Below are 15,565 nucleotides of genomic sequence, written 5' to 3' on the forward strand. Positions count from 1 at the left end.
AAGCCTTCTTAAGGCCAAAGAAAACAAAGTTTATTAAAGATTCGCCAAATTGGGTTGGCTCTTAAGGAGCCTAAGTATTTGTGATGCTTGTATGGAATCCCAGCTAGACAGAGTCTGAGCTGGATTGGATCTGAACTCCTTCATGGAGGCGAGATGGAACTAATACAGAAAAGAGTATAGGAGGGATGGGGGTGGGGGGGGGGGGTAGTCTGGTAGTCTAGAGTGATGGGAGAAGTTCAGGAAGGGACTCCAAGGAGGATCAAAGGCTGGAAACAGCTGGAGGTAATCAACAAACATCAGACTAGGGGGCGCCTAGGTGGGAAGCTGGTGGGGCAATCTAGAGGTAACAGACCGTGGTCACAGATTTGAGTATGAAAGGTCAGGTTCTGTGGGGAGATACAAGGAGAGCTCAATTTGAGTATGAAAAGCCAGGTTAAGTGAGGAGATTCCAGGGGAGCTCAAAGAAGTTGCCAGTGTCTGAACCCCATCATTCCCCCCTCAAACAGATTGAACCCAAATTCTTTTGGGGTAAAGGGCGAAGGTCTCAGATTCTGAAACTTCTTCCTGCTGGCAAGGGGCATAGAGCTGTCCCTGCCTTGATGGGTCCTGTTCAAGGGGCCAGCCTTCAGAACCTGGGTGGTGCCAGGTCCAGTGGGCTGGAGACCTAGGATTCAGACGGAGGTTGGTATATAGCCTGGGCTGTCATCTGAAAGTTGGTGGCTTGCACCCTGGAAAAGACAAACCTGGCAAGGAGGTTAGGCACACACACCAAACAGGTAAAAAAGGACTATAAAGAAAAGACAATTTCCCTGGCATAGAAGACAATTTCTCTGGAGAGAATTAAAGATGACTGTGGCAAGGCCAAAACATAGAAGGGCATGTTTGATAGGGGAGTTTTTTCTGTCAGACATCCCCTTTCTTTCCAGATTGCTCCATGGGTATGTAGAACAAGGAAAACATATTTTGAGTAAATAAAAACATCAGTTGGCCTGGGGTCAGGTGCTAAGGAATGGGTTAAGACTCCTAAAGCCTGTCCTCTCCTTTCATCAACATACAGAGTGAAAGGTTTTCCCAGATTGGATAGATGTAGTGATGGGGTGGTAATCAAATTAGTTTTCAGAGTCTCAAAAACTTTAGCCTGGTCAGAGTCAGTGCCCTGAGTAGGGTCATAAAGGGGTTTAGCAATCAAACCAAAATTAGGAATCCAGAGTCTACAAAATTCAGTCATGCCTAAAGACACTCGAACTTGTCTCTTAGTGGCTGGAACAGGGATATACAGGATTGTCCTTCTTCTCCCAGAGGTTAAGGAGTGAGAGATGGGGGTAAGTTCATGGCCCAGATACTTTATGAACTGGCATGCTGTCTGGACTTTGTTCAAAGAGACCCTATAGCCTCAAATGCCCAAGAAATTAAGGGCTTCTGTGGCAGCAGCCAAAGAAGCCTCCTGGGTGGGGCTACAAATAAGAATATCATGCACATACTGAATTAAGCTTCTACCTGCTAGTTTCAGGTGCCTTAAATCCCTTTCCAAAGCCTGGCCAAATAAATGAGGGCTATCTCCAAAGCTTTGGGGCAAGACTGTCCATGTTAGCTGATATGGACTTGATTCCCCAGGAAAAGTACATTCAAAAGCAAAAATAAATTGTGAGTATTCTCCATTAGGCTTTTTTGCAGGAAGGATCACAGTGTTGCATGGACATAAACAAGGGACAAAGATTTTATGCTTAAGGAAATTTTCAATTAAAGGTTGTAGTCCTTTCCAGGTCTCAAGCTTAATCAGACACTGGCTGAGATGGGGGAGCACTTTAGGGTCTGGGAGACTAACAATGGGGTGGCAGAAGTAGCTCTCCCTGGAATTCCAGTGTCCCAAATATTTGGCCTGACTGTCTCCCACACTCTCAAGCAAACCGGGGAAGATGTAGTGAACAGAGGCAAAAGGGAGATGGGAGGTTTAACTAGAGAAAATTGGCTTCCCAGTTTCACCATCAGGTCCCTTTCCAGCAAGGGGGCAGGGTCAGAGGAGGGCATAAGGAAGGAGTGTTTAAACATCAGATCCTCAAGCAGGCTGGGGAGGGGGTATGTCTGGAGACATTCCTTAGTTTCCCCTTCGATGCCTATGACCCGAGGGGTCAAGGGACAGGTAGGGCCAGAGTGACTGGTTAAAGCAGAGAATTTAGCCATGTTAAAGTCGATAACCTTACCTTCAACCCTCATTTTTGCCCAGGGCTTGGCGAGAAAGGTGGGGAAAGTGGGAGCACTGCCAGCACCCAGGCTTTCTTGTCATTCCAAGTCTTGAGAAGACTGGAGGACAGGGTACTGGGGGGGGGGGGGGCAGCTCCACCACTTTTCCAAGCTGAGGGACAGTCTTTCCTCCAATGTCCCTCCTGGTCACATAGACATGGTTCCACAGGCATTGGTTCCTGGGGCTCCCTCTGGGGGGGCGCCCTGGAGGGGCACTCCTTGGAACAGTGACCCTCCTTGTGGCAATGAAAGCAGGTTTCCCCACGGCCCAAATAGCCAGCCTTCCTCCAGGGGAGTACCCTGGAGGGGTGGTCCCTGGGTCTTTTCCTGGCCAAGGCAGCAGCCAAGAATTGAGCATCCTCTCTGGCTCTGGCCCTTCTCCTTTGTTCTCTTTCCTCTGCTACAATGAGGCCTCTGTTGTTAAAGACTCCGAAGACAGTCTCCAGTAATTGGGCCTGAGGTATTTGGGGTCCCATTGCCAGTTTCTGCAGTTTCCTCCTAATATCTGGGGCAGACTGATTAATAAAATACATACTAAGGATTGCTGCCCCTTCTATGAAGTCAGGATCCAAATTTGTATGCTTTTTAATAGCTTCTACTAGCCGGTTTTGAAAAAGGGCAGGGTTTTCCTTTTCTCCCTGAGTAATTTCCCTAATTTTTTGAAAATTTACTTGTTTTTGAAATGCAGTTTTTAGGCCTTCTAACAGGCAAATTACCATAAAGTCTCTCTTTCCCTTGTCCTCACTCTTTTGATAGTCCCATCTGGGGTCACTCGTGGGAACAGCAGCTGCTCCTGGGGGGTATTTTATGGGATTATTGCTAGCCATATGATCCCCAAACTTTTGGGCATGTTCCCAAATTCTCCCCTTCTCCTCAGTGGTACAACAGACAGAGAAAAGAATATGCAGATCCTTCCAAGAAAGTTCAAATTGTAGGGATATGTCCCTAAAACCCTCAGTAAACCTAGTGGAGTCTTCTGAGTATCTCCCCAGTTTCTCTTTAATCTGAGTGAGATCCGAAAGAGAGAACAGAACATGCACCCTGGTTGTCCCACTGAGTGGGATAGGCACTTCTCTCAAGGGAAACAGCCCTGAAGGCCCAATGGGGACAGGAGCTTGTGGAGGAAGATAGGAAGTCCCACTTCTTGTGAAGGAGGGGCTAGGGAATGCCTGCTGACCTGGATTAGGCTGCAGGGCCAGAGGATCTGGCTGGCAAGGGGAAAGATCTACTGGTACCTGAGGAAGAGTAGGGATCAAAGGGGGAGATGCCCCAGAGAGTGCCATGTTGGTGGGGCCTAAGGCCTGAGTGAATGTTGTGCCACGAGAGGGGCTGCAGAGGGAGGCACTGCAGCAAGGCCCATAGTTGGGGCCTGAAGTAGAGTCCCCAAGGAGGGGTGGGTTATGGGCAGTGATACTGTAGAGACTGCCATGGGGCTGGGGCCTGAGACCTGAGTGAGTGTTGCCCCAGTGAGAGGGGCTGCAGAGAGAGGAGAGGGAGGCACCTCAGCAAGCCCCAAGGCTGGGAACTGAGCGGGGGTTGGGAACGGAGATAGGGGAGGAAGTGAGGCCAAGACCCTAGGAGCCATAAACAGGGGGTCATCCAAAACATCCAATTCACCCCCATTTCCTTTTTGTGGGGCGGCTCTAGCTACAAGTATCTTACAATCTTTTCTGAGAATGGAATCCTGAGAGAGTTTGACAGAGGCCCTTATGTAAGGTATTTCTATCCATTTTTCCTTTTGGAGACAATATAATTCTAAGTGTAAAAGGGTATTACATTGTAAATTCCCAAACATGGGCCACACTTCATTGTCCTTCAGGTGATACTGAGGCCAAAGTGTGTTGCAAAAGAACACCAACATTTTCTTTTTAAGTTCTTTAGAGAAGCTAATTTTTTTCCAATTTTGTAAAAGACAACCCAAAGGCGAATTTTTTGGAACTAAAGGAGGATGTGGAAGTAAGTCTTGAGAAAAAAAAACATGAGGAGAAAAATAACCGAGTTTTCCCTTATTTCCTTGTGTCCAGGAAATCCAGATAGTTGGGCACCCACTTAACTGACATTTCTCTAACCTCCTAGTGCCCAGAAAGTTCAGAGAATTGTGCTTTGGAGGGTATGCCCAGGTCCACTGTCTCAAACACAGCCACTGGACTGACAACCAGAGTCCCTAACTCTCTAGCGCCCAGAAAGTTCAGAGACTTAGGCACACACTAAAAAAGTAACCGAGTTTTCCCCAATTTCCTTGCATCCAGGAAATCCAGAGAATTGGGCACCCACTTTTGGAGGGTATGCCCAGGTCCACTGCCCCAAACACAACCAGTGGACTGACAACCTGAGTCTCTAACTCTCAAGTGCCCAGAAAGTTTAGAGATTTTGCCTGATACTGGGACCTGAAGCCAGGTCCAAAAATCCACTTCCAAGGTGCTTGGAGAGCAAGTAGGGGATAGAGAGAGGCAGAGGCTTATATACCTTCCAGTTTTAGCAGAAGAACTTGAGATTAGCAGCTTTTCCCGGTCAGGGAACCATAAATGATGAGGTTGAGGAGTGATGGGGGACCTTAAAATACCGACAGTCCGGGTCGTGCTCGAATGATTTCGACTCAAGCCTTCTTAAAGCCAAAGAAAACAAAGTTTATTAAAGATTCGCCAGACTGGGTTGCCTCTTAAGGAATCTAAGCATTTGTGATGCTTGTATTCACAAGCGGGCCAGATAGAATCCCAGCTAAACAGAGTCTGAGCTGGATTGAATCTGAGCCTCTGAGCCCCTTCATGGAGACAAGATGGAACTTAAATACAGAAAAGACTGTAGGAGGGATCTGGGGGTGGTCTGGTAGTCCAGGGTGATGGGAGGAGGGGTTTAGGAAGGGTCTTGAGGAGAAGTCCAAGGAAGGTCAAAGGCTGGAAACAGCTGGAGGGTATCAGGAGATATCAGACTAGGGGGTGCCTAGGTGGGAAGCAGGTGGGGCAATCAAGAGGTAACATACAGTGGCCACAGATTTGAGTATGAAAAGCCAGATTCTGTGAGGAGATACAAGGAGAGCTCAATTTGAGTATGAAAAGCCAGGTTAAGTGAGGAGATTCCAGGGGAGCTCAAGAAAATTCCCAGAGTCTGTACCCCATCAGTAATTGGTATCCTCATCATAGCATAGCATAAATATTTTTTTATATTAGTTCATTTGACACTTACAACAACTATGTGAAGTAGATAAGTTAATTTTTATAAATGTATTCCTGTAAGCTGCAAGTGTGTAATCATTAAACAATTAATAAATATTATTAAGCACCTTCTGTCTACCAAGCACCATGCTAAATGCTGGAGATATAAAAAGAGGCAAAAAGACAGTGCTTCTACCCTTCCATTCTACTCCTCCCCCCATCAGGATAAAAGAAAGGTTATAATGAATCCTCTCAGATCACATCTTTCTGCTCTCACTGGACTAGTGATGGGAAATATCTTTCCCTTAGATCATTGCATAAACACTTTGACCACTTCTCTTTATGTTTGGAGGCTGGAATTTTTCTAAGTCCCCTTTGGGTTCAGCAACTACACCAGCCCGTTACTATAGCTATTATTTTAGCTTAGGGACAAAATGGTCCCTTCAGTCCTGTGGGGTAACTTTTTTGCTAATTTAGGTGGTTTATATTACAAAAATATGTTAATAAAATCAGTAATCTGTTAAGAAAACCCTAACATTTCAGATGTTTAGATCTCTGCCTTATTTAAATTGTTTATATTTCTAATAAACCTCAGACTTCCACTCTTTCTCTGCTTAGCACAACCTAATAGCAAAAATCAGGATAAAGAAAGAGTTTTTACTTTTTTTTTAATTTTAAAGAACAGATTATATTAAGGACCCATTAATCTGGAAGGAAAATATTTGGAAAGAGTAAACCTTTCAGAGTTTTTCTCAGTCTTAATGGTAGTCATTGCAACTGGCAGCCTCCACCCAGATCCTTTGTTCCAAGGCTCCTACAGGGAACTGAAAGCTCATTAAGATCCCTTTCCTTGACTGCCATCCATTCACACCCCTTCTCTTCCTGGCGCTCTTCTGTGCCCTACCTGCCTTATGCCCTTATGGATAGTGGGTTCCAATTCCTAGAGTCCTCTGGTCTCACAGATCACAATAGTTCCTATCTTTCCCTCTCTCCCCTGGGGTTGGGGAAGAATGCTTATCACTCTGAAATACAAATCCTAAAATGTCAGACTGTTCTCAAACCCATAGTACAATAAGTATTTGACCGATGAGAAAAGGGAAAACAAAATGATGAAGCAAATTTCCGACAGTCTCACTGGTGAGCATCTAGTGCAAGATATGAAGTCTATTTTTTCCTGAAGTCACGTGCTGTAAGCTTTCCTCCGTGCCACACTATCTCCCTGCCTTTGGCTGTATCTTAATTTTCCCACAGTAAGGCTAGAAAGGCAAATTGGAGCCAGATTGTTGAGGGTACTGAGTAAGCTATTGCAGGCGTATTTTGTTTATTAAACAGTAGGGAGCTGCTGAAGGTTTTTAGATGGAGCAGTACCATTACCAGCCCTGTATACACTAGATTATTTTAGCAGTCATATAAAATATGGGAAAAGCTACAGATGGGAGGCATCGAGTCTGATCAGGGGAATATTATCCTTTGTCATTTATGAATAAACTACTCATCTTAAAGGTAACATTAATAACTGTAACAGCCCATTCTTATGGGTATAAGGTATTACTAAAAATTTCACATACACTAGATTTTTGTAAATCAAATCTGATTTATGTTGTCCCAGGATAACTTGTTATCTAAAGCATCTTATAAAGTGAGTAACTCATGCTTATTTTCCCATCAGGGTTTACTTACAGCAGACCTGTACAACTTGACAGTAGTTAGGGCCCAAAATTAAAATAGGCTAAACTTCTTCAGGCTGCAGATAGGTTTTTAGAGACAGAATGATGACCGTTGGTTGCCACAGGTCACATGACAAACAGGAGAGAGTTTGCAGTGGCAACCCACCCACCAAGTTACCTGATGGGCACATAGTGACTAGTGGAAGGCAGGCTAAACTGGGCATGAACAGAGCACTCATTACTTCCTTATTTTCTTTAACATCCTCTCCATTTTTCATGAGTCACCTCAAATCCTTTGGTGGGCTGCAAGCTGCAAGTAGACCCATGGGCTAATAGGTTGTACAAGCTGGACTTAAAGCAAGGTATACCTACAGACTAGACATAGAAACATGTTTATCTGACCAAAACATGAATTATCCGAAGTAGAGCTGCTGGATTAGATTGTATTTGTTGGGGTTTCTTAAGATTCTTTTAAAAAAATCTTTTCAAAGTTCTGTCTCCTCCATAAATCTCTGAACTTCCATTGCACTCGGTGTGTCCTGATAGCATGTCCTGATTTATGTTACATAGACATGTGTCCATCTTGATTCCCCTCAAGATTATAAACTCTTTGAGGCTAGGGCTTAGGTTTTATTTCCTTGTAACTACCATTACCAGTTAAGTATAATTTACTACTCAGAGTAGTTATTTGATAACTCCTTGTCACACAGATTTGAATTTTTCATTTCCATGCTTCTTCACCATTTTTTTAAATTTGCTAAATATTTGCTCTCCTCTCATCCTTTGTTTCCATTTTCACCCTAAGGCAGCTTGGCCTGCTTCAGAAAATAATGAGAACCCCTAAGACATCACCATTGTCTTGGGTTTGTGTTTTAAACTGTTTGTTCATCCTGCAGCATAGACATCTTCACTGCAGTACTCATAATACTCAATTGAATCATTGCACTTGTCCTGTGTTTTGTTCTCAGTCTAAGCCAGCACTTACTTACATCTTCTTAAAAATAGATGTATTGTTCAAATCCAGAAATGTTCATTTAGAATTTCATCCAGCCGTACGCTAATGCTTTCTCTAATGGCACCAGTTCTTTTCACACCTCTAGTGATGGAGACCATCCTTTACAGTGAGATCTGCAAACTCTCGGATGGCAGCCCCAATTAGCTTCTTTTGGGTTTGAAGTAATATTCACAAACAGTAACAAGGTCTCCCAGGAACACTCCTTTTGCAAGCAGCGGAGTCATATTTCCTCATTAGTTCCTTTCATTGTCACTAATGTCATGTTCCAGCTTTTGAGTAGCAGACAAAAAAAAACCCATAATTTTTGTGTGTGTGTATAAAGAAGACAGTTTGTTTTCTATAATTCAAGGTTCCTTTGAATTCCTTTGATAGTTTTGAAGTATATACAGCTCGATTCATTAACCTTTATTCCTCACATAAATCAGGTGATTAAGAATCTCTTTTCAAGGAGATAGGAATGTATAATTTAAAATCATATTCAATTGTATAGTTGGTATACAGGCTACAAATAGCCTACTTGGCAAATCTTATATTTCAGATGCATTTTAAAGGTATATTATCAAAATAAAATTAAGTTAGTAATAATCACATTGGAATGTTTTTCAGCATGTTTTCTGTGATCAGAGAGAGTTTTGAAATGCACACTACCAAAAATCAACAAGATTATTTGGTTAAACATTTCAGAGCCACGCCAGATCATGACCATAGAACTCAGCCCACATTCCAAGTCTGTGTGCACCAAAATGGAAATCAACAGAGAGTCTCTGTTTTGATAGTGTATATTTTTGCTTCCCAGGAGAGTCAGACATATATTATTAGATATAGACATAAAATTAGATACAGACATAAAATGTTAGATACAGAAAAGACCTGAAAAATCATCAGTCCACCTCCTTCTTCTATTAAAGAAAAAACTGAAGCACTGAGAGATTTAGTGATTTGTCCATAGGCGCACAACTAGTTAGTGGAAGGGTTGGGACATAATACAAAGTCTCTAGATTTCTCATATCTTTTTAAGTTGTGCCACTCTCTTTTCTTTGATTAAAGAAAAGATATTTAATTGTGTTATGAAACACTCCAGGCTCATTTTAAAGATCACTATGATTAACATTCTATATTACTCAATTGTGACACTTTCATAGGTGACTAAAATGTTACAGACAAAAGCTAGACTTCAGTTCTTGTTCTAGCACTAATTATCTGTGTGAATTTGGGCAAGTCATTTAACCTCTGCACGTTTCAGTTGTTTTATCTTTAAGATGAGAACCTTGGATTAAATGATCTTCAAGGTCCCTTCTGGGTATAACACTCTTGAGACATTCTTTGAATATATAAGAACTCCATTTGATAATTCTGTAGCTTTTTCATTCCTTTAGGGCTGTCAAAGTTTAATTTTCATCCTTTGCCTGGTACTGTGCCAAGCATACAGTGATTGTTGACTGAGATTTAGTCTCATTAATTTGTAAACCCTAGCATACCATTCCCCCTTGCCCTCCATGGAGGTAGGGACCCAGTAGAATTGCCTGTAGAGTCTAGGGAGCAAGCCGAAGTAGGTAAAGTTTTAAGTGATACCTGCAAGTGGCTTCTCAAGAGACTCTAAGCAGGGAGGGAACTAGTTAGGAGATAGGTCCAAGGCATAGAAATACAGAGAAGCAGGTTCCAAAGGGCAGAACAGATGAGCAAGGTTCAAGGTTAGGCAAGAGTCCAAGGATCAGGAAATCCCTGTGGGTCTGAGGTCAAAACATGATGGATTCATCGGTTTGTGCGAGTACTTTGCCTTTTCCTCATTGAGGCCTAACATTTGGAGCTAACACCCCCCCCCCCCCCCCGCTCCCCCCCTCCCCATTGAGCTCTTAATTTTGCACCAGTCATCAGGTCCAAGTCCTCATCATACGGATAGGAAAATTGAGGTGTAAAGAACCAGTCCCATTATAGGATGTGCTTCTGACTTTCATCAGTGATGGTCATATTGACCTCAGTGGTCACACTAGAACTTAATCTGTTTATCCCAAATGCAGTATTAAAGGATTTATGCTTTCTCCCCAAAGGACCAAAGAGTAATTGAATGTTGAAAGCATTCCATGTATTAGCTGTAATTAGGGAGGCTAGTAGAAATGCAGATTTTTAAAATTCATCTCCAGATCTGCCTGAGACTGCCTCAGTCACTTGCAGAAATCATTTTTTGTGATTATATCTCCAATATTTTAGTTTAATATTAAAATGACTCTCTTCATAAACTGATGGAAGATTGTATAAAACATTTTATAGAATTTTAGATAAATTATATCTTATACATATATATTTACATCTATCTATAATTGATATAATTTTTTGGGTGCTATGTCATACATGCAGTGACATTAGAAATACTCTAATATTGTTTGATTCAAGATCTTTCCAAAACAGAAAGGAGTTATTTGAGTAATAATACTGGACTTCACTGGGTTTGGACACTTACTGGAAATAGACTGCAACATAAAGAATGAATTTTGTTATACCACCTGTGATCATTTACCATGCTCTAAAATTACCACATGCATCCTAATTATTCCTCTTATCAGCAAAGTACATGATATTTCTACCAATTTGGAGTGACAGTATCACCTAAACCAATGCTAATTCCATTTCTCAAAAAATAGCCTTATAGCAATGTTGGCTAAAAATTCAGCTCTTTTGCATTTTATCAGTGATTTTAACCCATATCCACAGAAGTTAGATTCTTTTTCTCCTCAAACATACTAAAAATGTACATATGACTTAAAACTAAATCTTGCTGAAAATCTTCATGTTGCTTTTTCTTCTTTGCATGTATACCTCAGGAGGAAACTTCTGGGTGCTATCTAGCATACAGAAAACAGTTGAGTCGTGCCTGGATTCAGAAAGACCTGAGTTCTAATCCCACCACAGACACTTATTAACTCTCACCCTGGACAAATTGCTTGATCTCTCCTTCAATTTTCTCATCAAGGAATAGGGATGATAGCATCTGTCTCCTAAAGTTGTTGTGAAGATCAGATTTGATAATGTATTTGAAAACACTTTGCCAATCTTAAAGCATGGTGTATAAATTCTAGCTAGTAAAAATAGAAATATGTTAAACAGAAAGGCATAAATCATACTATGTAGTTGAATTTCACACAGAGCAGAGATTTTGAGAATTTCTTTTAAAACCAAACCTGTGTTTTCTTTACCTTTTGGTAAATGAAAGATGCCTACTGCTCATTAATCAGTAGCTAGTAATCAAAGCCATTGTTTCCTCCTGATGACTGTGGAAATTTCTAACACCTAGCCTGAGGAGCACCTTAGCCATCTTAGAATAATGTTCCTTTAAAATAAATAAATAAAATTTAAAAAAAACAATGTTCACATAAGCTCTTGACATTATTCTTTTGTTTAGGCATTTGTTTTTGCTTCTGTATACGGCCTTTTGATTTTTCAAAAATTGTTTTATATTTTGTGACATAATTACTCCCTAACAGTAACACATTTTTATAGTTCGTGGGCAGATAGGTGGCACTGTGGATAGACTGTCAAGGCTGCCATCAGGAAGACTTTTATCTGTGAGTGCCAATATGGCTTCAGACACTTTCTAGATCTTGAACAAGTCATTGAACCCTTTTTGCCTCAGTTCCACATATGTAAAATGATTCTAATATCTTTGCCAAGAAAACCCCAGATGAGCAGACATGAATGAAAGTAACTCAACGGAAACAATACAGATCTTACTATGTGCCAGGCAGTAGGCTAAGCACTGTACAATTATCTCATTTGATCCTCACAACAATCCTGCGAGGTAGGTGCCATTATTATCCCCATTTTACAGATGAGGAAACTGAGGCAAACAAAGTCTAAGTGACTTGCCCAGGGTTACACAGTAGTAAGGCCACATTTGAACTGAGGTCTTCATGGCTTGAGGCCCAATCCTTTGTTCCACCAGCTACCCACTAGGTCAGTGGTATCAAACTCAAATAGAATCTCTGCTGCTGCATATTAACTTAGAAAACCACTTATTAACATTATGCTATATTTTGTTTTTGCTTATTTTTTTAACTATTTCTTAATTACATAGGCTAGGCGGCACTTTGGAGTGCTGAGGGCTGGCCACATGTTTGAGAGCTCTGTACGAGGTATAGTGTCTACAGTAGTTTTCATTTGGGAGAGTGTGCCTCTTTGTTAATCTCTGCTTTCTTTTGTGATTTGATCTTAGAGCTCCATGGAAGGCAACCTATCAGACACTGCCTTGCCAAGGAGAGGTTTTTAATGAGTATTTATTGAGGAGAACTGAATATCAAACTGAGGAGAATGAGCTTCTCTCCATTGTGTCTGTCCTGTGCTCCTCTTAGGATTATTTTCTAGAGAAGTTATTGAACAGTATGTCAGTTTCATTCAGTTACTAAGTTCAGGGTATATTATGCATATCTGAAAACCCTCAAATATTCATCATTCCAATTTTTAAATTTTCTCTATTAGTTTAGTATTCTTACAAAAATATTCTTTCTATAAATGGTTTGACCTTCAATAACAAATTGTTTTAAATTTTCTGCCATTTTAAAAGTTCTTAGATTCTATGATTGTGAATAAGTTAGAAAACAAATTTAAGGCATGAAAGACAGATAAGGACACTGAGTAAATTCTTGATGGATTATACACATCAGTATCAAATTACTTGATCCTTACTTTGAAGAAAAGGTTAATGGTTTTTTTTCCCTTTTACCCTTTTTCTTTGCTATGTTCAACAGATATTAATAAAGGTTAACATAGTAAAGGATGTATATGGCAGGGTATGTTATGACTTTTCAAATAATATAAAGGACAACACAACAAAATACATGATATTATTAAACGTTTTTAAAGTAAAATAATTTATTTTCTGTAAGTATTGGTGGAGCTTTGAGGGCAGAAACATATCCCTTAAAATCTTTAATTTTAAAATAAATCAGAAAAATGTTATATATTATATGCATATTATGTATATGAATCTATATGTCTATATAAATATATGTCTATTTCCAATAATAAAAATGACCTAGGTGCACAGAGATTTGAACAAAGAATTTAAGAAAAATAAGATAATAGGATCAGATTTTAATGTGATTTTGCATATGGATTTTCCTACAATTTAAAGGCTACTTTTTAACATATAATCTATAGATTAAAAAGATATTAGCAACATCATCGGGAAATTATTAGATAAAAACAAGCAAATAAAAATAGGTCAGAAAATACATTGTGGGGGATTCTTGTGGGTCAGTACAGGAAAATATGAAGTGTCAGAATAAAATGTATCAATTTTAGAAATAGAAAATAAAAATTGTTTGCTGGTAAATGACCTCAGCTTCACAATTAATAATTGAACAAAGGTTAATAATTTTACTCTAACATATAGCTTTATTATATATATATATATGCGTATATCTGTTGGTATATTGATATGTAGTTATATTTACCATGAGACTCATAAAATATGGCATGAAATATGTTGTAATATATAAACATAATATGCCTTCACTGATGTCCTTGGAAAGCTCCTCTTTTAAACATTCAAGAGTATGGTTCTAGCTCACCTTCCATACTTATTACATAGCATTCCTATTATTACACATTTTTCCCGTTTCTAGGTTCCAGCCATACTGACATACTTGAAGTTTCCTTTAGTCACCATTCCTTTCTCATACCTTGTGGCTCAGCATCCCCTCCTTCTGCCCCCAGCTCCCTGGAAGGGACTTGGACTCCTCATTTCTGCCAAGCATTTCTCGATCTTTCTAATTGCTAGTTACCTCCTACCTTCTGAAAGTTACTTTGTATTTACTGTATCTATATCCATACACATACACACACACACACACACACATACACATATAAACACACTTTTTTGTATTTACTTTATTGGACTGTTGTGGCCCACTGTGCTAAGTGATGTGGATATACAAAGACAAACATAAGTGGTCCCTTCTAAGTAGCTTATATTCCTCCAGGCAATATTTTAATATCCACTTAGTAGTACCATAAGTGCTTATGAATTGATTCACAGATGTTATATGTTCTGTTATCATATTACCATACATTTTAATGTTACTTTTTCAATATTTTTTAAATTCTTAGAATATGGAATGCATTAGTCACAAATATGCTTAATTTACTAATTTGGAGATTGGAATATGCACAGAGTTTAGAAGCAAAGAACGTAATACTTTTTCTTGAAATAGCTTGAAAGATGATTATTAAAAGAAGAAATTATGACATCCATCAAAAACTGACCTCTTAGAGTATGTGATGGTAGAGGCTTTGTTAATTTAACATGAAATACATTAGTATAATTTGCTATTTTTGTGTTTATTAACAGGTGTGTGGAGGTTATTGCAAAAGAAGGACAAAACCTGAAAGAGCTGTACTTGGTGTCTTGTAAGATCACTGACTATGGTATGTAATTGGACATTTTTTCTTTGACATTTTTCAAGATTTTAAAAAAAAGATATAAAATGAGTTTTTAAAGTTCATTCACAGACCCATAAATGAACCAATATATAAAAACCTTTAACTTTAAGTAACTTTATATTAAAACATAAGACGAGCCCAACCTAGACTAATGTGCAAAAATATGGATGTATACATTGCCTGCAAAAAAATTTCTCTTTATGTGAGTAACTATCAGTCCTCATTGGGAATAAGTATCAGAGTAATTACAAAATTGCATTTGTTGAGAAAATAAACCCAAATCAGAAATTACTGGAATGACTTGATTTGCTTAAGTTTGTTACTGCTGATGAAATCTCAGATACAGTGATTTAAAAACCTCTTTTTTGATTAGAATGCCAGGCTTTCATTTTTTGCGTGTACCAGAAGGGGTCTTCTATGCAGGAGAGGAGATTTATTTGCCTTTAACATTAAAAACAGAGAATGACAAATTGGCACTTTTTTTTTTGACACGAGTTGAGTAGGAACTACCCTCTTATTCTAGGTGTAAACTAAGAGTTTTAATGGGTATTAAAAAGGTTAAATTAAAATAACTTCTCTTTCTGTCTCTCTCTTCTGTCAACTTCAGTCCATCTTTTCTTTCAAGGATTATTGTGTTTGACCTGAACACAGATATAGACCTATTCTCAATTTATGGGAGAACTGAGCTAGCTGGTACTCTCCTTCTGTCTTCCAGAATTCTTCATTTTGCTTTGTATTGACAAAAGCAAATGTCTGAAAGGTTATATAAAAATCATCTACAAGTGAAAAACACCAGTGATTTATTCCTTAGCATCCTTAATAGTTTTCTGGTTAAGAGTTAAGAAATAGTGCTAATTGTTATCAGAATCTATAATACTGAGTCAAACCATAGCTGTCATTAACAATTTAAATCTGCTCTACAACAGTTTGGATAATTTGCCTGTGATATTGTCCTATGTGTGACATATTTATCTCTTTTTGAATAATTAGATAGCTTAGAAAAATGAGATTAGCCACCACTGAAATCTCCTATCTTTTCTGTGACTACTCTCCAT

At 39.4% G+C, this 15,565-nt stretch overlaps 1 protein-coding gene across 2 annotated transcripts in view; it reads left to right on the forward strand.

The window, feature by feature from the left end:
- The window catches only part of FBXL17 (F-box and leucine rich repeat protein 17), a 493,494-nt gene that overhangs the window by 294,013 nt on the left and 183,916 nt on the right, over positions 1-15,565 (forward strand). For both annotated transcript variants that reach the window (XM_072597278.1, XM_072597277.1), the window contains one exon: positions 14,419-14,495. In XM_072597278.1, the coding sequence (XP_072453379.1) occupies positions 14,419-14,495 (77 nt within the window). The remainder of the gene's footprint in view (positions 1-14,418; positions 14,496-15,565) is intronic.

This window comes from Notamacropus eugenii, chromosome 3 (genome assembly GCF_028372415.1).
Source record: "Notamacropus eugenii isolate mMacEug1 chromosome 3, mMacEug1.pri_v2, whole genome shotgun sequence".
Taxonomy (NCBI): Eukaryota; Metazoa; Chordata; class Mammalia; order Diprotodontia; family Macropodidae; genus Notamacropus; species Notamacropus eugenii.